This window comes from Falco biarmicus, chromosome 13 (genome assembly GCF_023638135.1).
Source record: "Falco biarmicus isolate bFalBia1 chromosome 13, bFalBia1.pri, whole genome shotgun sequence".
In the NCBI taxonomy this organism is placed as follows: domain Eukaryota; kingdom Metazoa; phylum Chordata; class Aves; order Falconiformes; family Falconidae; genus Falco; species Falco biarmicus.
The window spans coordinates 6,588,631-6,610,062 of record NC_079300.1 but is presented as its reverse complement, the minus strand read 5'-3'; the positions used below and the strand labels follow the sequence as shown (position 1 = coordinate 6,610,062).

General features: G+C 41.3%; 1 protein-coding gene across 2 annotated transcripts in view; it reads right to left on the bottom strand.

Moving 5' to 3' along the window:
• Positions 1 to 21,432, bottom strand: part of FNDC3B (fibronectin type III domain containing 3B) — a 209,629-nt gene that overhangs the window by 89,751 nt on the left and 98,446 nt on the right. For both annotated transcript variants that reach the window (XM_056358484.1, XM_056358485.1), the window contains exons 4-6: positions 17,159 to 17,235; positions 9,197 to 9,440; positions 6,447 to 6,737 (exon numbers count right to left, since the gene is read on the bottom strand). In XM_056358484.1, the coding sequence (XP_056214459.1) occupies positions 6,447 to 6,737; positions 9,197 to 9,440; positions 17,159 to 17,235 (612 nt within the window). The remainder of the gene's footprint in view (positions 1 to 6,446; positions 6,738 to 9,196; positions 9,441 to 17,158; positions 17,236 to 21,432) is intronic.

Genomic DNA, 21,432 nt, shown 5'->3' with positions numbered 1-21,432 from the left:
ACGAGAATATCACACTGGAAATTCCCTGGCGTCACAAATTAACTGTGGTTTCTCAAGTTCAGACTAGTGCCCTAATTAATGCATCTATTTCCTCTCACTTATTAAAACTTAAAGAAAAACAGCATGTGCACAATACACAATCTATATTTCTAATTAGATTTAAGTCTAAACAATTTAGCCAAGTAATATTATTTGCTAAAACTATTAAAAAAATGCAGCAGGAACAGTAATACCATTCAGATTTCATATGCGATGCTGATCTATGCTTACAAGATTCAACAAGTCTCTGTTTCCACTAAATATTATGTTTCACATTTCATTACTTGGTATAATACTGAAACTGACAAAGCCTAACAGATGTATTTTAGAATTCAGAGTGGTTTTTTCCATGTTCCTAATGTAATTACTGTGTCAGTTTTGATGGGTTGTCTTCAGGAGCCAGCCCTGCTAAATCTCCTTATTTTACAGGAGCAAATACATTTAAGGAAACCAGGGAAGCTGCACTTACGTAGGGACATTTTGTATTTGAGCAGAAGAACCATTTAGGACAAATTTTGTCTGCAGAATACTTCTATATTGGTATAACAAAGGTCTTTTGTTAGCACCTACCAAATCATCAGCTCCTGGCAAAAAGAACACAGAAGTTACACATATTAGCACAGTATTTCTCAGCCCCTCTGCCTGCGCAGACCGAAAGTGATGCAACTAGTCTTTTAAATCTATAGGATATACAGGTACAAACACATATATGGCCAGTAAGATTACAAAACAGATTCAGAACCAAAATAGGAAAGAACTGACAGCATCTAGAATGAGTAAGTAGAGGAACTTCGCCTGGTTCCTGTCTGCACTGAATCATAGTTCCCTCAATTCCCCTTTAATTCACAGGCTCTGGATTACAGAAAACCTGATACAATTAAAAAAAAAAACACCACACAAAAACCCCCAACAAAACCAAAACCAGAAAAAAACCCTACTTTTCCTGAATATATTTAACTGTTCTAGACAAAAGAGAGAAAGAACAGGATAGGGTTATATCAAGAAAGCAGCAGCTCTGTTTTTTTATATATCGTCACCCATTCTGCATCAGACACGAGCAGCTTGCAGTGCGTATCCCACATGGCTCAGGGATACTTGCTGGTACTAGTTCTTGCTAGCATCAGCCCCAGCTAGCCATACCACTCACATTTATATCTTCATCTCAGAACTTCTGGCTTGCCGAGTTCACTACTTTTAAAACATTTTTCAAACTGAACCCACCACAGTTAAGGAAGGTCTCTGGCTAAGCCCATTTTCCATCTGTTCTTGGCCCACTGACTTCAAAGAAATGAGCACAGAGCTAGCCATATCTCCTGAGAAATGTCCATCAGCCATGCAGGCAGGAGTATGGAGCAACAGCTTCCACCTTTGGGAGCATCTGAAGGCTGCTTCAGTGCACAAAATCAGATTTACAAAACCTCAACAACAGGAAAGTAACACCTTTGCGTTTTTAAGCTGGTTGTACCCATACGACAACAGCAATGGTACTACAGAAGTTTATGATTTATCTATAGTCTACAACAACTTTTGGAACTATTAGACCATTCCATATTTTGGTCTCCCTTCTCCATTTGTAAAACATGCCACTGCCATGTCCATGCGAGAAACCAGCTGCTCAGAGAAGCGAGGTGGACACCAAGTCAGCATTCCTCAGCCTGGGCAGTGCAAAAGCAAGTCTGCTTTTCAAAAAAAAAAAAAAAAAGTGTTAGAAGACAAGTCCACAGACAACAGGTCGACAAGTGGGTACCCAACGGACTAGGCAGGAGTAAACCCTCTATTGTGCCCGGCAGGTCTGGATGCTGGAGGAGGCTGGAGGAGCAGGGACCAGTGTGTGTAGGATGGGGCCGGGCTCGCTGGTTGCACCCCAGCAGCATCTCCGCCAACTGCTGAAACCAGACCGCTGGGCTAGATGGGCCCCCCTGCTCTGACCCAGGAGAGCCAAATATTCTCAAATCGCCACCAAAAAAAATTCTTTATGGAACGCTTACATAAAGGTGCATGCGACCCCCCTGGAGCTGCCTCCCTGCCCAGGCTCGGTCTGTTTATTCTGGCACCCAGTTCCCAGCACCCACCCAGCTCCTGGACAGGATGCACATAACAATCCATCTCCTGCTTTCTGCTTTTACCCATTTGAAGTGTTTTAGTTTTGGCTATCTTGGGTTCTTCAAACTCCAATGAGGATTAAAAAAAAAAAAAAAAAAAAAAAGATTTTATCTCACTTGAAGGGGGAAAAAAAAAAAAAAAGAGGTTTTATTAGCAAATAGGCAAAAGCATTGTAAGAATGCTCAAAACTGCCTATGTTCCCACAGTACTTGCAGTCACACACAAAACTTCTCAAACTACCAGATCCCTACATGACCAAGTGAACCACTGAGTGCATGAGAAGGAAGTGACTCAGACTGAAATTCATAAAGGACAGCATGAATGGGACAGGATTTCCGCTTACAGCTGTTTTTATATGGCAAGGCTCCTTTAGAAGAAAAAAAAAAAAAAATCAACCCACAACAAACCCCCCCTTGCTCCCTCCTCTCCCATTCAGTTTTTAAAACAGCTCTGCAGAAAAGCTACAGTATGGATTTTAAATCAGAAACCCTACATCATACCTCCAGGTCTTCTGCCTGTGTAAGACACCATCCATCCTACCACAACACACACTCAGAATAGCTGCTAACTTTTCAGACCAATCTAAGCCACCAGTTTCCTATTTTTTTTTTGCCTTGAAATGGCATTCTTCCAGCATCACTAGAAACCTTTATTTACAAGTGCCACTCCCAACATAAAGACACAATGCTGTCAATGGAAAAAGCCAGAGCAACTGCACTTATATCCCCAAGCTGAAGCTGTATTTTCTCTACCAGAAAGAGGTCCTGACCCATGTTACAGGGCCAGCCTGGGGTAAGGGTGCATAGCACCAATGTACTTTTAATGTACCATCACGCTGTACAGAGCGGCACAGTGGAGCACGTGCTGGACCCACAATTGAGGAGGTGACAGAACCAAAGGTACCCCAGAGTCATTTATTTTAGTACTACTGATGATGCTGTCACCCCTTTTCTTCTACCAGTGCTGAATCGGCTTTTGGGGGAAATCCCTGGTCCTTTTAATTCTGAAAGGAGGCAGTAAGTTATTGACACATAGCAGAATTTTCCTTGACCACTTACTCAAATGTCATGGGTGCAATACATGCAGTGACTGTATGTTTTGATGGAAAAGTATGTTGTTAACTGAAATATCTCATGTCCTGTGGTTTCCATCATACCTTTTCAGGGAAAAAAGTAGAGCTGTCCTTGCATTGTACACTGGGCATTTTCTTCAACATTATTCTTACGGTACTCTAATAACCTCAGTGCAGTAGTAGCAGAGGTTGCTCTGGGGTGCTCGGTAAGGAGCAACACACCTCCCACAGAAACCGCTATCAAGAAACAAGGAGCAGGACAAGCATTTACTGAAACACAGGGGTAGCAGATCCAAGAACCTATCTTCCACTTCCCCATCACAAACACCACGGTGCAGATCATACTCCTGTACCGATTAAACCAGACACTCAAACCGCCTTTCCAAGCGCCGGCTCAGGTGGCACGCACCCTGTGCAGGGCGAGACGCCGCCTGCCAGCAGCCAGCTCCTACCCACGCTCCCAGCGCTCTGCTTCCGAAAAGCCCAGTTGTTAAGGAAAGCGATGGCTGTGCCGTGCTGTAGTACCTGGGATGGACCCACGCTGTCTTCTGCGGCAGCTTGGGCTGTGCAAGTGTCTGCTCCAGCTGCGTACAGGGCTCCTGCAGCCCCGCTCCCTGGCAGGCAGCGCGGCTGCTTTGGGGACAGCAGCTTGCCAGGAGCTGGCTCGCCGGATGGCTCCAGCATCCAAACACCCGGAGTAAGTATGCTACTAGCTACCCTTGTGCAAACACACGCACACCACAACCAGATACGAAACGATCAATGCTATAAAACACAGCACCATCTCAATCAAGAACTTCACACAAACGAACCCATCAGGTCCAGTTCTCCTTCACCTTACTCTTCAGATTCACTCTAAATTTATACATTCCTACTTGCCTCTTAAGAGTTATTTGGCTAAGTGGTTTTCTAAATAAAGACTCTTATTCTCTACATATTACACATATATATTTTATAGTTTTTCCAGGCTATTCTGCAATTTTGGAAGCAGCCACCCAGCACCACCAAGTTTTTAACTATTAGAAGGCTTGAACTAATGCACATGCACAAAACATGGAAGTTTAAACGCCTTCGCTGCTTGCTGCTTCTGACATTCTCTTCCTGGGTTACTTTAAACACAGTCATCTTAGCAGCATGAATCACAATTATCAACTGCTCCCAGACTGCTTTTAGTTCTCACCCCAACTACCCATATGGCCAGGTTAGTCAGGCATCAATCAATAAATCCCTAAATTCAAGAAGAAACAGAGAAGGTAAATATAAAGCAGCAAGTATTACTAGAAACTTAAAAATATCAAATAGGAACTTCTTTCAGGGTGTAGTTCGGCGAGACACATTACAAAAACTCTTGTGATCACCTGTCCACATATACATATACATGCATATACACCTATAAAAATAACAATAGACAGATGTGAAAAAGCTCACATTTGGGTCCACAGCATTATAATTATTTTTTCTTTTATTATGAAATAATTTCTCCTATTCCTGCTCTGGCCACAGACTTTGCTGTAGAGCAGTCTGACAGTGGCTCCCGGGCCACCATCTCCAGGCTCTGATGCAGAACCTAAGTTTAAACCACCAGTGAGTTGGATTTATCAGAGTGTGGGACAACTGATGTTTCTTTGCATGGTGTCCTGTTATGGACTTTTCCACAGTCTGGGGAAAGACTCCATCATTTGCTGTTCCCAGTTTTAAGGTGCTTTCCAGTAGACAGACTGGACGTGCCGTAGCCCTGACTTCACTAATTTTCTTGGCATTTTAAGAGGGCTTACACTCTTCAGCTGAAGCACAGCAGACTACTCCAAAACAAAACAAAAAAAACAAAAAAAAAAAAAAGGCAAACAAAGGTTGCAGGAAACGCTTAAACTAGATGGTTTTAAAATAAATCTAGATTATGTTCAAAGGGATCAACCAGGCTGACTTTGGTACCCACTGAAGCTATATTGTGCTGTTTAGCTGTTACGACTATTCCATGTCTTTCACGTAGGTGCTTCCAAACACCTCATGTATCCCAACATGGACTAGAGTAAAAAATAAAATAAACATTAAAAAATAATTTTAAAGGTGATATAAGCTGGTTGACAAGGAAGAATTAGGAAGTCTAATGCAGTGATTAATTTTCTTGGATTAAAGGATTCCCAAACACAGCTCTTTGCTAATTCTCAAGACCCCGAAGCAGGGCTACAAATCCTCATTCCTTACCATGCCAGTAGCATTTTTTACCCCTTCAGCTATCAATTAAGTTAATTTTTATGAGTATTTATTTCAATTATGTCTCAAGTAAAAGCAGACAGCCAAATAAATACACACAGTATACAGATAATGGAAAATCTATGCTGCATGTATAAATTCACACAAGAGATTCCAGAGTATGCTACATCATAAATACCCCAGACATGCCAGGTATAAGCTTGCTTACCACATAAAAGTATTTTTTAGCCAGCTGCAGTTGCAGCACTCAGCAAAGAGACAGGCAGAAAAGAGAAAGGCTGAAATGTATAATGGATTATCACAAGCTACTAAGCTAAATTTACGTAGAACTGGCTACATACAGAATGGCTTGGGATAAATAAGATTTGATTAGATGAATAACCTCATGTTTTATTGTAAACTTTCCTTTTTTTTTAAATAGTAAGCCTCTGAAAGCATTGAAGAAAATTATTTCAAAAATAGCCAGGTTTATTTGATCACTAACTCCAATGGCTAAGATTAAGCAATTTCTTCTCAAATTTGTTGTTTCAACTAATCATACTTCCGTTGAACTTTCACATAAAAAAACCTGGTTTTTCAGCAATCACCTCAAAGCTTTCTAATACTTTTACTACATTTACCTAGGAGATGCAAAGTAGCAGTATTTAGCGGTCACGTTTTGGTTATAGCTCAATTGTCTGTAAGGATTTCTGCGAAGTGCCAAGATGCCTGAATGAAAAGCAGAATAAAACCAAGAACTTGCCCATAAAATGCATTTCTGTTTCCAGTAGATAAAAAGAAAATGTTGCTGCATCTACCAGGGAGCAGTCATGAAAGATGGGGAGGCGACCGGTTCATCTTACAAAACAAATATAGTACAGCAAGCCCAACGTTTATATTTAAGTTCACACTGTATTAACACTGTCTTTATGTGTGGGTGGTAGTGTTTTTTGGCATAGTTACTACATCCATATACAGGCGGTCGTAAGCCGGAAAGGTGCAATAAAAAGGAATTAAAAATAAATAAAACTGTCTTTACCATGTGGGTCTTGTTCATTTGACTTCGGGCTGCTTCTTGCTCTGCGCTCCAGTTTCTTTACTGGTGGAGCCCCCCCGCCGCCGCCTCCGCTGCTTGCTCCATTGTGGCTCTTTGCATAACCATTATATACAGTTGTGCAGCTGCCTATATGGCTTTTGTAGATGGATGAAGGGGGACTATTCAGACGGTTTTGGCGATCAATCTGCCTGTCTTTGAGTTTTTTGTGCTGGGGTTTACTGTACTGATCTTCCCTGGTTATATAGCTGGACATCCCATACAGTGGTATGATTTCTGAAATGAAAGAATTCAGCCATGTTAACCGCCGTATTTTTTCAGAAAATCAAATTCCTGACTATCTCTAAATGAAATTACTGCAGATTCTCCTGGAGACATTTTACAACAAGCCATTTTTTTTTTCTTAAGAAAGCTTTCCTGCAAGGTTGATGATTTTTTTGGTAGTAAGTGTGCTCCTTTGCTGATAGAATTCCATAACTCCTTGGATGAGTGTGAAAAACACAGCAATTAGGGCAATAGTTTTTTCTTTCCTTTTCAGTCTTGTGTTTTGGGGACACATTCAAGCAAAAATCCAGTGAAACTGATACTTGCGGAAAAGCCTCCCTAAGTTCACAGCAGTTTAGCAGTTTCTTCCCCAAGGCCTGACTGGACAGAATAATCTGGGATGCCCTGGTTCCAAGCTGCCATCACCGATTACATGCAATTTAATTTCCCAGTATAAATAGACTTCACAATCATGTCAACTGTGCCTGCCTAAGGAGAGAAGCGTAGCATGAAATGGAAGCTCTGGGTAAGTAAAACTGCCTAAAAAAAAAAAAGCTTGAGAAATATAAATATCAGAAGTACACTTCTGATAGACTTCATTAAATACAATCCCCACTTTTCCCCTCCAAGGATTACTCTCTCTAACCTAAGGGCAGGTCAGCTTGCAGGAATCTGAGTGTTTTCTGCTTTACTCTATAGTCCAGCCCTCCTTTTTGTGCTCTACTTTGAGTCTGAAGCTTGAACAAATTCATGCTCAGAACAACAGTTTTGCCTTTGCTAGCAAAATAAGTGATACTCTATATATTCTTATTTTTTCTACATCCATTCAGATGCTATTATACAAACTTCTGAGGCAAACAAGCATCCTATCCAGCTGTTTGAAGCCTTGTTTATAAGTTGAGACTGCCATGTATATTGTATTATAATTTTTCAAGTTGTTTCAACTAGCCAGATTTTCTTTCTTTGCTATGTCAGTGTGTCTTGGTTTTCATCTTTTCTTATCTAGCTACATAACCCTATTTGTATTCTCGCAGTAACTAGCTGCCTAAACACAACATTCTACAAATAAATGCAGTTTTTATTTAAAATATAAGCCATTGTACAGCAAATGGGAGACAGCGGATTAATACTCTTCAGTACAATATTCACCACTTCAATTATTTCAGTGTTGCAGGTATAGGTCATTCAGTAAAGCAACCGAGGGTATTTTTTTTTTTTTTTTAATAAATTTATTTTTAAGTTAAATTGGCTTCTTGGTATCTCCAGGCTATGGAAATATTCAATGTCTACTTAACTTGCAGAGTGAACGTAGAGCCACTCACTACCGTGTTTGCATGCAAGACTTGGCCAAGTGACCTGACAAACTGCCCTGTTCCCTTTTCAAGGGAATAATCCCTTCCCTACAGTGGCTACACCCTCCTTCTGCTTTCCTGAGCTTCCCATTTCCCCAGCCCCCAGTATAATGAAGTATAATCAGCAGTAAGGGTCCATTCCTCACTAGAGAATGAAGTTTGTTGGTCAACAGAAACTTCAAGAGGTAGCATCAGTATATACCCTCCCTCCCTCTTCCTTCCTGCTCCAGCAGAACCTCGTATCTGGTGACATGGCTTCAAAAATATTCTTTAGAAAGGGTCTTAAAGTCCAGGTAGTTCAGCAGTAACATAAAACCATGAACCCTGAACTAATTTCTATGTTAAGCATCGAAAGGAGCTTTGCAGATTACTTTTTTGGTTAACGCCCTCTTTCAGATTACACAAAGACTTATCTCCAGGGTGGCAGAGACACAGCAGTGCATACATAGTTCAGACAGAAACGTGCCCCTTTCACTCCTTTTCTGGCAAGTATTTACTCACGGCCTGATTTGGGTTGCCATGCTACCCTTTGGTATCGGGCAATGCTTTTTTCAGTGACTTACTGCACAGTCTCAACCAGAATAACAAACAGAAAATGCCTGTTGTTTCTTGGAAAACCACGGCTGGGGGGGGGGGGGGGGGGGGGGCAGAAAGCACAGTACTGCCAACAGGAAGCAGGACCCGGCTCTTCCCACTGGAAATGACTGCAGCAATTCCAGCCCTCCGTATCCATCCTCATTCCTGAGCCAGGATTGACATACTTTGTCTCTAGGTTTTCTGTACAATGCTGCATCATGACAGGAACAGCAACCGGAATGACTCATGTCCTTAGTTTGGAGCATGGGATGAGAGATTTTTCCCCCGCTTTATTTACAAATTAAGTTCAAATTGGCTTTGTTTCTGCAACCAAATGCTGCAATGTAGGACTGCCCTGTGCTGCTGCACTCCGGATGGCTGACACCCCCTGCTCTGGATGTTGAAAAAAAAAAAAAAAAAAAAAAAGATGCTCCACAAAGCCATTCTACAAGTTCTCCAACTCCTTTCTACTCTTGGTTTCACTAGCCCTTAAAAAGTGCTCAACACAGGTGTGAAACACCAGTATCTTCCCTCCCTGCTCACCTTGTTCTCCATATATTGTCGGGGGAAGATGATGCTGTGGGAAAAACTGCGGTGGCATGTCCCCAGGGCCAGTGACGGGAGGATAAAAAGCTGTATGAGAGTTGTGAATAAAATGAGGATGATGTGTCAGGTATGGAGGTAAGTGATGGGTTGGAGAGATGGCCGAAGGATAGCTAGGAGGGTAACACTCCGGAGACTGGGGGGTAACCACCACCCTCCGAACGCCGGTGTTGTCTTCTATCACCTGGAAGGGAAGGCAGGGAAACGAGCACGTTATGCAGAATCTGAACCAAACATATTTTTAAAACATTACTGTTTACAGTTTGTTCTCCCATTAGAAAATGGTCGGTTTATTCATAAACACATTTCTAAAATTAATATCAGCAGAAGTAATCATAGTGGTGATGTGGCTTTGCTTGGAGACTCAGAGTGCCACACTAATCACTAGGAAACTTACTGCTGCTAAATGATAACTATGTGGGTAAGAGACAAAATAAATAACCTGTATTTAGGGAGTACAACAATTGAAAAAGGAACACAAAGCACCAAAATAAGAGTACTCATTGGGACCAGCTTTACGTTCTGCCCATAAAATTTCCGCTACTGATTTTGACGGCACTCCGAGTACAGAGTGCGTAACACTCGGAAATTTGCTGGCACTGCTGCCACGGAGCAGCCGCGTGTGTGCACAGAGCCATGTACCCTGCAGGAACCCGCTCTGCTGACACACGTTTTCAGAAGAATTGCCCTGTTCACAACAGGTATCTGCTCAAGACAAACCATAGGGCAGAAGGTTGATTCTGCTGCAGAGCTTGTCTATACACCCGTGCAAATCAGCTCTGGAATATGCATAACTTGGCCCCTAATGCCACAGTCAAAGATGTAAAAACAGATGTAGGAAGGTGGAAATGTGCTTAGGCTGAAAAAAAGTTTTTCAGCTTATAATTTTTCCAGAACTATATTTCTGGAGAAGAGTCAACCGGCCAAATTTCAGTCCAGAATTAGGAGCCAAGCTTTTCTTGAAGCTTATTCAAAAAACTTCTGCTGTTTCTGGAACTTAAAAATACAAGTGCGTAAGAACAATTACTATCCCTTTGATTCTCCACACTGACGTGCATAAGGTAGAGAAGCATCAAGGAAGCATAATGTAGTTTTATACACAAATAGGTGATTAAAACCCTGTTCTTCTCTAAACTGACTGATGACACAGATGGAATGCTGTATGTGAGGGATGTACTGTATGAGATAATGAATGTGCATCCAGGGCACCTGCTGTGAGATGCTGCCACCCCCAGCTGACCACCACCACCTGGAGTTATCCACCCCCCACAGCACCACCAGCAGGACAGACCCTGCTAGGGACCCCCATGCCTCAGCGACTCTGGTCGCATCACCCCCCCTTAGCCCAAACCACAAAGAAAAATTTGTTTATGCTGATATACCCCGAAGTGAAGCTACAGCACGGGCACAGGGTTATTTCTGCTGACGCCGCCGCAGAGGGCCAAGCCCAAGAGGCCGTGCCCACAGCTGTGCGCCATAATGCTCCAGCAAACACAAGTCCCTGCCCCAGGCATCAGCTGAGCGCGTTAAACAGGGTAAAATTTAACTAGTATTAGCTGGCCCAGTTCCTTCTTTGGGCCACGTGTTTCCTTGGGTTGTATGAATTTATACCTGTTAGCTACAGGCTGCGACCGCGGGCCTGGACAATTTCTGTGGACTGGCTGGCCTCCTACAGAAATCAATTTTCTACACAACGTTAAATCATTCACTTGTAATTGGGATTTTACATTAAAAAAAAGTGTTGCTTGCGACATTGAATAACCAGAATAGGAATTTAGTTTAACATACTTGACCCTAACCTCTAAATTTACAACTTCAGCTAGCAATTTGGCACCTGCTGGCTTTAAATTTTGAAGGCTTTACAGAGTCCTCAAAAATGGCTGAACCTCAGAGACACAGACTATCACATCATTGTAGCTGCTGCGTTTCCAGGCCTCTCATCTTTGCTACTGGTTCCACTCAACCTCCACAGCATTTCTTATCCTGGTGTCAGGTCCAAAACCTGCTCTCCGGAAGCTGGAGAAGAGGAAAATCCTTTTCCATTTAGCATGCATTTGAAAAACAGCAATACTTATTTAGCACTGTGCACAAAAATGCTGGACTCAACTCTCAGACTTGGATCAAATTGAGATAGCAGGTTTCTGCATCCTGATCTGAAAAGTTTCCATCACGGCTTTAACTAGTCCAAGCCTCAAAGACAACATCAGTCTTTCAGGTGGGTACAAGCTCTTATCTGTGCACATCTAGACCTGACAACACATGTATTTTGTGCTCTAGTGAAAGATGAGTATGTTAAGGAACAGATTTAGACAGAGAGCTTGTACCCTGCAGCAGCCCATAATGTAAACCATATTTAAAATTACTAGGATTCCTCTTCCTGAACTATCTTCTACAGAGCAGGGAAGAAAGCTCAAAATCCTGTCAAAGACCTTTTTGATGAAATTATCCTGCTAGACAAAACTATAAAATATCAGCAGTAGTGAGAGAAAAGCCAGAGATGAGTGGGATAGAATAGAATATTTCAGCTGGAAGGGACCTACAACGATCATCTAGTCCAACTCAGAGGATGAGCCAGCCTTCCAAAGGACTTTCATCAAAAAGCTAAGAGACTAATATCTTTTATTTGTTTCCTCCCAGGCCACAAATGCTGACAGCATTCTTGTTACTTCATGTGCCCACGTTCCAAATGAATGCAGAAACAGAGAGGACATGGTAAAAAATACTGTATCTCCCTATCCTACAAGACATTTTCTCCCCAAACTAGGAATTTTATATGTATGTATGTCTGTGTGTGTGTATGTAAATTCCTGAAGCTGCACATACAATCTTTAAATGTACTACCCTGACATTAACAGATAAAAAAAAAAAGATAATCCAATGCATTATGTATTATATGCATTAGATAGCTAAAAAACCAGCACAGGTTAAGACATCAGGCATCTCTGGATTTGTAAAATTTGCAGTGGGTAGACTGTAGTAGCGTCATTCTGGGAGATGACACTCTCATCAAAGACAGAGCTGATTAGTTTTGATCCATTAACATAGATAACACAACTAAGCAGAGAGGTTAAACTTTGCTAATTGAAGAAGAAACCTGCAATTCTTTCTATCTGCTTAAAACTGTTTGTCATGAAGATCATAAATCCATCAGGAAACACACTGTCTGCTAAACTGTCTCCAGTGCCCAGCAGCAATGAAACCCTAATCCCTGTTGAGGTCTCTAGATGCAATTAGAACATCAGAAGTAATTGCTACTACTAATTTTAGCAGTTTATATTTACAGAAAACAAATATCTCTGGTCATTTGGCACCTAGAGCTAAACTTTCATTATTCTGTGTTTTTCAAACTGTTACTAGGTAAACTGTCTTTTGCTGTTATTTTTTGTGCTTGCTGGTGTAATTGGCACGCCACCTCAATAACAATATTATTATAGCATAGTTCTGTGTGGTTTTTTCCCATATTTTAGGGAGCTTAATTGCCAAGTGAGGTAGGTAGATGATCCTTCAGAAGGATCAGGATGAACATTACTCATACACAATAAAACTGCCTCCCCCATCAGTTGCCACATTTTGAGAATACCATTTTAAATGTTAGTTGTTTCACATTAGAGGTATCACTGTAGCAATGAAAATTCAGTCTAACTAGAGATAATGCACATATTCAAAGTACTTCAGTACTCCACATTGTCTCATATTACTCCACTGAAATGTAATACTACACCCCCACGAAAGAGGCATGGTGATTTTGCACAGGTAAATTGTATCTGTATTTTGAGAGTTCCAGTTAAAGGAATATGATCACTCTCACGCTGTAACACACACACATTTACTGAACGGGTATAATATGGCAATATGCAAATAATTTCCATTTGCTTTCAAAAAAAATTCTGATTTCACTTAAGCTTAGCATGCTAGATCCAGCAAGGACATCTGGAGCATGGCCACTGGGTGGACCACAACCAATACTTCAGGAATTTCATAAACTAATTTGAAACTTCATTCATAAATCAATCTGTACCAGAAAACAGTACAGAGTGAGCTCATCCACAAGGAACTTGGATGTCAACATTTTATTTATTCACTTCATTTCTTAAGGATGCCAGTCCAAGTTCATGCCAGCCCTGGCAAGTTTGCATCACTATCTTTGCCATCCATCACGTACAAACACCGGTATTAAATCTGTACCTCGAAACTGGAAAACAAACAGATGAACATCTGTAATGCTGGCAAGAACGTTAGGGTATTTTAGATCTAGAACGATACAGATCTTCAGGACCAACGCTCATGAACTTAAAAGGATCATCACTTTATCGCTTGCTCCGCATACGAGATCTGCACAACCTTCCTTGTGTTCAGAGCGTTAGGGAGGATCATCCTGTTAAAGGGTGGATGACTTAACTGACTGCAGTCTACAAAACACACAGGGGACCTCTCCGAGCAGTATGCCACACAAAACCGAAGAGTTTGTGGTTAAAAGCTTAGCCAGCCAAACATGGTTTTGGAAGAGAACATCTCTCTTAGGGTAGAGGATGTACCTGAGACCAAAATCCTGGTTCCTGAGGATATGATGGATTTTCTACCACTTCACATGTCATTGGAAGACCTTCCCCTTTCTCGAAGTTACACTTTAGTTCTGTTATAATGCTACGTGTTTCATGGAGGAATACCGAACTGCAGGACATGCACAGTTCAGGCTGTATGACCTCAACGTTACCTCCCGACAAAAGGAGTCTTATCAGCACTATGCATGCTTCGTGCTCCAAACAGTAAATTGGTCCTTTAGCCTTAAAATATCTGTGGCAGAGACCACATATTAACAACTCTGTAAATAAAATTCAAAAGCGGAATTTCATGCCAAATTTTCACGTCCAACTACATGAGTAATTCCTCAAACTCCAGTGGAATTGCTCCAGATTTATTTCAGAGAGAGCAGTCCTCAGGCAATAGCACTAGCCCTAAGCAAACAAGTTCATGACCGTGCTTTTTTGTATTTCCATTTTTCTAGTTCTCCTCATTAGAACACCCCAAATCCTCCTTCCCTCCTCCCAAACATAACACACTGTGAAGAGCAGAAAAAACCACCCATGAGAAAGTCCCCAAAATTAATAGCTTAGCATCCAAATCATGATCTTTGATCTTTAGATTACGCTGACACCAGGGAGGTCAGGTGCTCGAGGAGCCAGGAGAAGGCACTGGGCCACAGACCCTGATGGCAAGAAGCCTCCAGCGGGCATCCTAGCGGAGGGTGGGCTCCCACCCTGCCCCGCAGGACTCCTGTGGCACCGAGGCGCCTCCGCCTGCAGCTTGGAACTGGAACGGGCATAACAGCTTGTGCCCGGCTCCTGGCAAGTCATGGGAGCTGCTCCTTCAACCTTCAACAGCTGCAGCCAAAACTGTCGATGTAACACACATTTAAATACAGATTTTCTACCACACCACCTTCCACAACTCACTTTTACAGTAGCAATATTGTCCACCGAGAGCACAGCAAAGAACTTTTTCTCTCTTTTATATTTTACTAACCCTAGGCCAACAAAGAATTGCAAAGACCTGAACTCTGATCTGATAGTTCCTATCTGCCAGAGGTGCACAGAGGTTTGTTTGCTGAAAAGGAAACGCAAACCAAATGGCTGCATTGAACTGGTCTTTGAAAGCAAAACCATAGCATGAAATAGCTGAACTGGTGGTGTGTATTTGTCTTCTATTATTTTCCTGGATTTTCTCCCACCCTGGCTAAGCCTCACCATTGGGAACATCTCCTTAATATCAACAAACCCAGCTTCTAGTCACGGCTACTAACATGGTCCTTCAAGTCTAGAAACACAGTCTATTTCCCTGCTGCTTCCAGTGGGGCTGGTCTGGCAGGGCACACAGCCTCCTGCCAATTGTTTGCTGATCATTTTCACAATACTGAAGAGGTCACGAAGCATCATTTTAATCCGAGGTTGCAATCACAAGATCACCAATGTAACATTTCAGGCTAACACTCACAGTTCCCACAGGCTTGGCATAACAAAATGGAAAAAAAGATTTCATGTCTTTTTTTAATAGGCACCATTACTTCTCCACAGAGGTATCTGCTTTCTGCCTGACTCTTAGATGTGCACTTTAGGGACAAATCAAACCAAAAATCAAACGTATTTTGATTCCTATCTCAGAGCGCATTCATTTGCTTTATAGCCTTTCCCTTGCCATTCTAAATTTAAAGCCGTGTTCTCATTACTTATCATAAACTAGAGTTTTGAACTGTGAGGCAACAAACGCAAGAGCAAATGAGGCAGGGACACTTACTACAGTATGAACTAATTCGATCACCACACACTTTCAGCTACTACTATTCAACACGAAGCAGTCTGAAAAGCAAGAGGCTCTCTTGCCACACAGCAGAACACACATTCTGCTGCCGAAAAGCACGGAACACAGAGTTTTACCCTAAAACTTTACAACATATTTCCAGCTCCTTGGAAAAATTTCTTCAGAAGAGGGTTTTTGGTTAGGGTGTTTCTGGTTAAGAAATGACTTAAAGGCTTTTTTTAGTGGAATTATTCTGTTGCCCCACAAAAAGCATTAAAAAGGAACAGAGTTCAGAGAGAGATACAACTGGAAGACTTTTATCACTCTGGTTTGGAAAGAGTTTCAATTTTACCCAACCGTTTATCTCAGCACAGGGGCTGAAAGGTACAAACATTTTAATAATTACAATGCGTTAAAGTAATTTCAAAGGAAGAGTAAATCTTAAAAAAATAAAATCCTTGCATGATATGCGTCAGTTCATTGAATTAGGTCAGCCCACAAGGAGTATTAAAACAGCACTGCAAGTGCTGTCTCAAAGCGTACCCCAGCCACCCACCTCGGGACGCTTGAGAAGCGGGAGGAAGCTGGACCACCCTGCCGTCCTGCCCTCTCTCCTAGGCTGGCTAACAAAGTCCCCTGCACTTAAAGCATGTTCTCATTCTGTTCAGAAGTTAAAATACCACAGAGCAATTGCAGTATTTTGTGGGATTTAAGTATGACGCCATCCACAATTTTTCAGAATGACACAAGCTCACATGTTTCCTGGGGAGGGGAAGGAATTCCAGGACATCAACTATTTTCTGCTTAATAAGATGCCAGGATGTATGTACCAGAAGTTCCTATGCTCTTCATCAAGGATATTTCAAGTATTTTGTATACTTTTAATGAAGCTTTCAATCCAGTCCAGGTCTCAATGAAAGCGGTTCGTTTTTTTTTAATTTAAATTACTTATTGCATTTTTCACAGCTATTCTGCCTTACACCAACCTTTTTTTTCTTCCTGACTTCAGAAAGGGTTTAAGCTTTGCAGAAGACAGCAGGAACACAAACAATCTGGTAATCTATAGTGGTTATTTACACAGTAGAGCAGTAGGTGTTCAAGAGTCTCAAAACCTAATGCAACAGCTTTGTGAAAAGCGTTTTCCATTTTTTCCATGGATAGGTAATTAAATCCCATCTATTCTTCAAAACAAAACACCACCACCCCCCCAGCTCTTGATACGCTGCAGTATTTCTGCTGGGAAGATACAACAGCGTATTTTATAGCTACAGTGGTGTCTCCTCTCACTTCCAACTCCTACCCCTTCCGACTATCACACTAGAATTAAGGCACCCCCTACCATCGCGGACTTCTTTCCCTCTCACAAAGGGTAAGAAGTTGCACATGTAGGCTCAATCTGTATGCATAGCTTTTGTTAGCGTTAAAAATAAAACAAAACTGGTTGCGCAAACGTGTGTATGCTGTCAGTAAAGAGGAGCAGTATGAAAACGTGTATTACCATTTCCGTTAGTATTTCTAGACTAGAAGTCGTACTTCAACCAAGTAGACTTCTCCATATGGATCAATACTATTGCTTCTATACACAATGTAATTCTTCAAGATGCATACCTGTGAGATATAACCAGGAGGCACATGAATAGGGGGGATGGATCCATTGGGTGACATCATGGGAACCTCTGCTGGTCCTAACAGAGAGAAAGAAAGAAGATATCAGCTTTTTCAGTTTTTTAAAAAATGGTGCAATTGCTCAGAAAAGGCTAAAAATAGCTTTATTTTTTAAGTCTCCAACAGCAAAATGAGCAGCTCCACTAATTTCTGGTATATGGAAAATGCCTTGTGCCATCATTCTGAGAATAAGATCACTGTTCAACGACTTTACCATATATTCCATTGAAAAAATATTTTCATCATAAAACAGCTAAAATATAGACTTTATATTACCCACTGATCAACTTATACAGCATTAAGCAGTAACACAATATGTCCTTTAGCAGCCCACAATTCCTATATTGAAATCTGGTTAAGTTATTCTTGTCGAAGGCATGGAAGCAGAGAACAAAGCAGAAACTGTGCAGCCTGGAATTAGGCTGCTCCCAAGGAAAGCGTCCAATTGTAGCAAAAAAAAATTCACATATGTGAAAAACTATCTATCTATTTAAGAATGCACAAAGACCAAATTCATTATCTCAGCTATTCAGACTAACCTTGGAATGTGGTTATACAAGCAAGTAGCTTATGGTTTCCACTCCGAAATCCAGCCCTGAACATGCAAGTTCCATTTTGAGGCACTGAGTACAAGGATAACAAAGCCAGTGCCATAACCATCCAGCTTTTACAAACACAGCCTCACAGCTCAACGAAAGAGTCCAGATGAAATGCAAGTAGTTCGCTTGATTGCTCATTGACTCAGCCATTAACTGGGAACATCACACAGAGCAGTCGGTAAAATGAACCCCCCAAATGTCAGACAGATGTTTGCATGTTTGCAGTGAGAGTTTATACTACTTAATTTCATTGCTTCCTTAATACACATTAAAATGTTTACACTAACCTGGTAGTTAGCCCAAAAACAGTCAGGGCCAAACTCTTGAGAAGAGCTCAGAGAGAACTTGTTGTTGCAAACTGAATTTTAGCTTTGGCTAACAATACAGGAGATAACTTCATAACCTCCTCTGATGGAGAAGCCATCAAACGCCACCAAACTGTATCACATTCTAGGTAAGGAAGCTAAACACTAGAACAGATGAAGGACTTCAGGCACAGATGGGATGTAATGGCCCTCAGGAGCGATTTCTCCCTAAGTTTAGGCAAATCTAACAAAATCCTGAACAACCTAGCAAGCCACAGTCTAATAAAAGCAAAAGCAGTCCACATTAAATTATCAGAAAGATATTCCCTATCCATCTACGTTTTTATACTCCTCAGGCTGCTTATTGTACAATAAGCAGGATTTCCCAACCTCTCAAAACCCAAGTTACACACAGGAATCCATCCCAGTTATTTATATCTCCTCTGATCACGGCTCATTTTCTCTAACCTGTTATTTATAATCTAATCAGCACATATGGTTTTTACCAGTCACGTCTAGATCTGAAATAGGATAATTTATCATCAAGTACATTAAGCACATGGAAACTCCAAGGTTTAAACTAAAAGAAGTCATTTTCGGCATGTGGTTCTGCTGCTCTTCAAACTTGCCTATACTTAGCTATGTAGGGAACTTGACCTATACTACAACCCCAACAAGAAAAGAAAAAAGTCATTATTACTACTTCTTATTATTCAGCCCATGAGTCCCCTGCCACCTTACTCTATAGTCAACAATCCTTGTGTGAAAGGGAAAAATAAAATATCAGCATGAGCAGTAAGCGATTACTGGGGGGAGCTGTCATCTAAATGGTTCTATTCAAACCCATCAAAAATATGAAGTGACAGTTCGTTCGGAAGGAACTTCACAGAAATATTGAGTAAATGTGTTTTCCCTATCAAAATATCTGCAAATTTCTTTTGAGGAATACGGGTTTTTTTATTTCTCTCAGAAACTACTTTGGTCTATATACGCTGCCAAGTTTCACTCCACAGTAAGTTGGACATGTATCTATACGTAACAGCCAATACTGGTAAACACAATGACACTGTTTTGGGGGATTCAGTCCACACCGGATTATCAAGTGCTGTTTGGTTCTTCAGAATGAAACATGCCTGAGATTAGGTAAAATTAATATTCACATTGTTATGCAACTCGTGCCTTGTCAGTGATTTCTCAAACCTGAAAAACTGCAAGAAGAAAGTCATTATAAAATCAAAAATCCCCAGTTCACCATTCAAGTATACAACAGCGTAAGCGTTGCATGTAAACGTTGCTTAATAAAGCTTTAATGCTTAATTTGTTTCAGTCCCCCACCAAAATGCTATCTACTTACAGTTGTATTGGCCCGAGCCAGTCCTTCCCATAAGACTGGTACTCTGATTTGGAAATAAATTAAAAAATTAAACAGTTTTGGAGTTTCTGTGTATGGACCAGATAGTCATTATACAACAAGGGAGAAACACTTTGCTCGCATGCCTCACATCTGTCCTTCCAAACCTTGTGCCAATTGCTCATATGGAGTAGCGATCTACTTGCAGGAAGAAATCGAACTCCCACACTGATACTGTTGACTGTAACACTTCCATTCCCATAAAAAAAAAAATAAATAATATTGTGTTTTATCATCAAAACGTGCACCATGCAAGATGATTCTTGACTTTGCGTATGACCCACAAACTGTTAAAGTCATTTGGATAACAGGTTTTAAAAGAATGACAGCCTAATGATTTGCAGTTAGATTTTGTTTCCAGTGCTTTGATTTCAAGGCTAGCCAAATGACTTTAGCATACATTATTTCATCTCTGTCATCAACGATATCAAAACAACTTCAAGCTCCAGCAACTGAAATACAGGCCCCATCTCTACAGCACGATGAGCCCCAGGAATTATTAAAGACTTGTTATTGCAAGGAAACCATTCCCCAATTAAAAACAACGGTATGGTTTTGTTTTAGTGGGGGTGGGGTTTGCGGCATGGTGAGGGTTTTTTGTTAAGTATTTTTTAACTGTTAAAAAGCAGACAATTAGTGAAGGATGCTCCTCAGTCGCTTTGTATCCACAGGATGGATACAAGTAATATGTCCTCTAGGGAATTAGAACTTTGCAAGTTTTAATTGAAGCTCATCTTTCCATGCTAAATTTAATAGAACTGAGAAAAAATCCTATATCCCGTTTCTATTTCCATCCACTCTAACACGGATGCTATACACTGAAACGAGCTAATTTTAACACTTTTCGAACCTGTTGACAAACTGAGGCTGTCTCCCAAGTTCATAATGAAACCGAGCCAGAGGAGCTTTGGCCATCTCTGCTGACAAAGCAAGAGGCCAAATCCCACCCCGAGCTCCTTGGCTGTAACCAGAGCGCATCCATCGGCTGCTGGGGACACCCCAAAGCACCGGGGCTGGCTCCGTGCAACACGCCGGGGCAAGGGGATTATTCCCCTTCCTCTGACACAGGGGGAGAAGCAGAGGAGCCACCAGGCTGAAGGCACCGAATGAAGTCCAGCCAGCCAGGCAGGTGACAGACCACACTTGTCCCTAGCTGCAAGAGCACAAAGCTTTCATATTTCTAACATGTGAACAATTAAGAAACAGTAAAAGAAGCAACTCAGCCTCATACTGCGGCAGAGCTAATTAACAGCTTGACAGCCCAGGAAGAGCCTGTCCTCTTCCAAGCCACATGCTCCCTCTTTTGTGCTGCCCTGTTACTCCTCCCATGGCATGGAAACTAATTATTTTGACCGTTTTAGATGACCAAAGGGGTTTTTATAAATCTATTGCCTTTTTAAAAAAACACCTGCACATGCAGTCTAACAAAAGTGACAACAATTAATCTATTCCTTCTCTTATCACGGTTTATTGTGTGAAGTAGCAGATCAAAGCAACTCTCCCTTCCGTCTCCGTCTCCCACTTCCCCTGCCAAGAGGATGCTTCTGTCACCGAGAGATTGTCAGTTCTCTTGGCCGTTTTTATTCCTTCAGGAATAATGTAACAATCTACTAGAGAGACTTCAGTCCCAAGGTTTTCAAGGCTAATTATAGCCTTGGTTGCAATCCATGGCACTTTCAAAATTCTTATATAAAGCCGGTTTTGGAGTAAGTATGGTTTTTTTTCTTGTTCCTGAGTGACCTTTTACACATGCATTAAAGATCGCTTTAGCTTAATTAGGTTTTCTTCCTTAAATTATAGAAACCAAAATCTAGTGTTTCAGTTCCTCCAGCTGTAGCAATGCACCTTTCCTATTTCCTTCTTCCTGCATCGCATTTTAAGTCAAACAAGCAGTTTCACTAC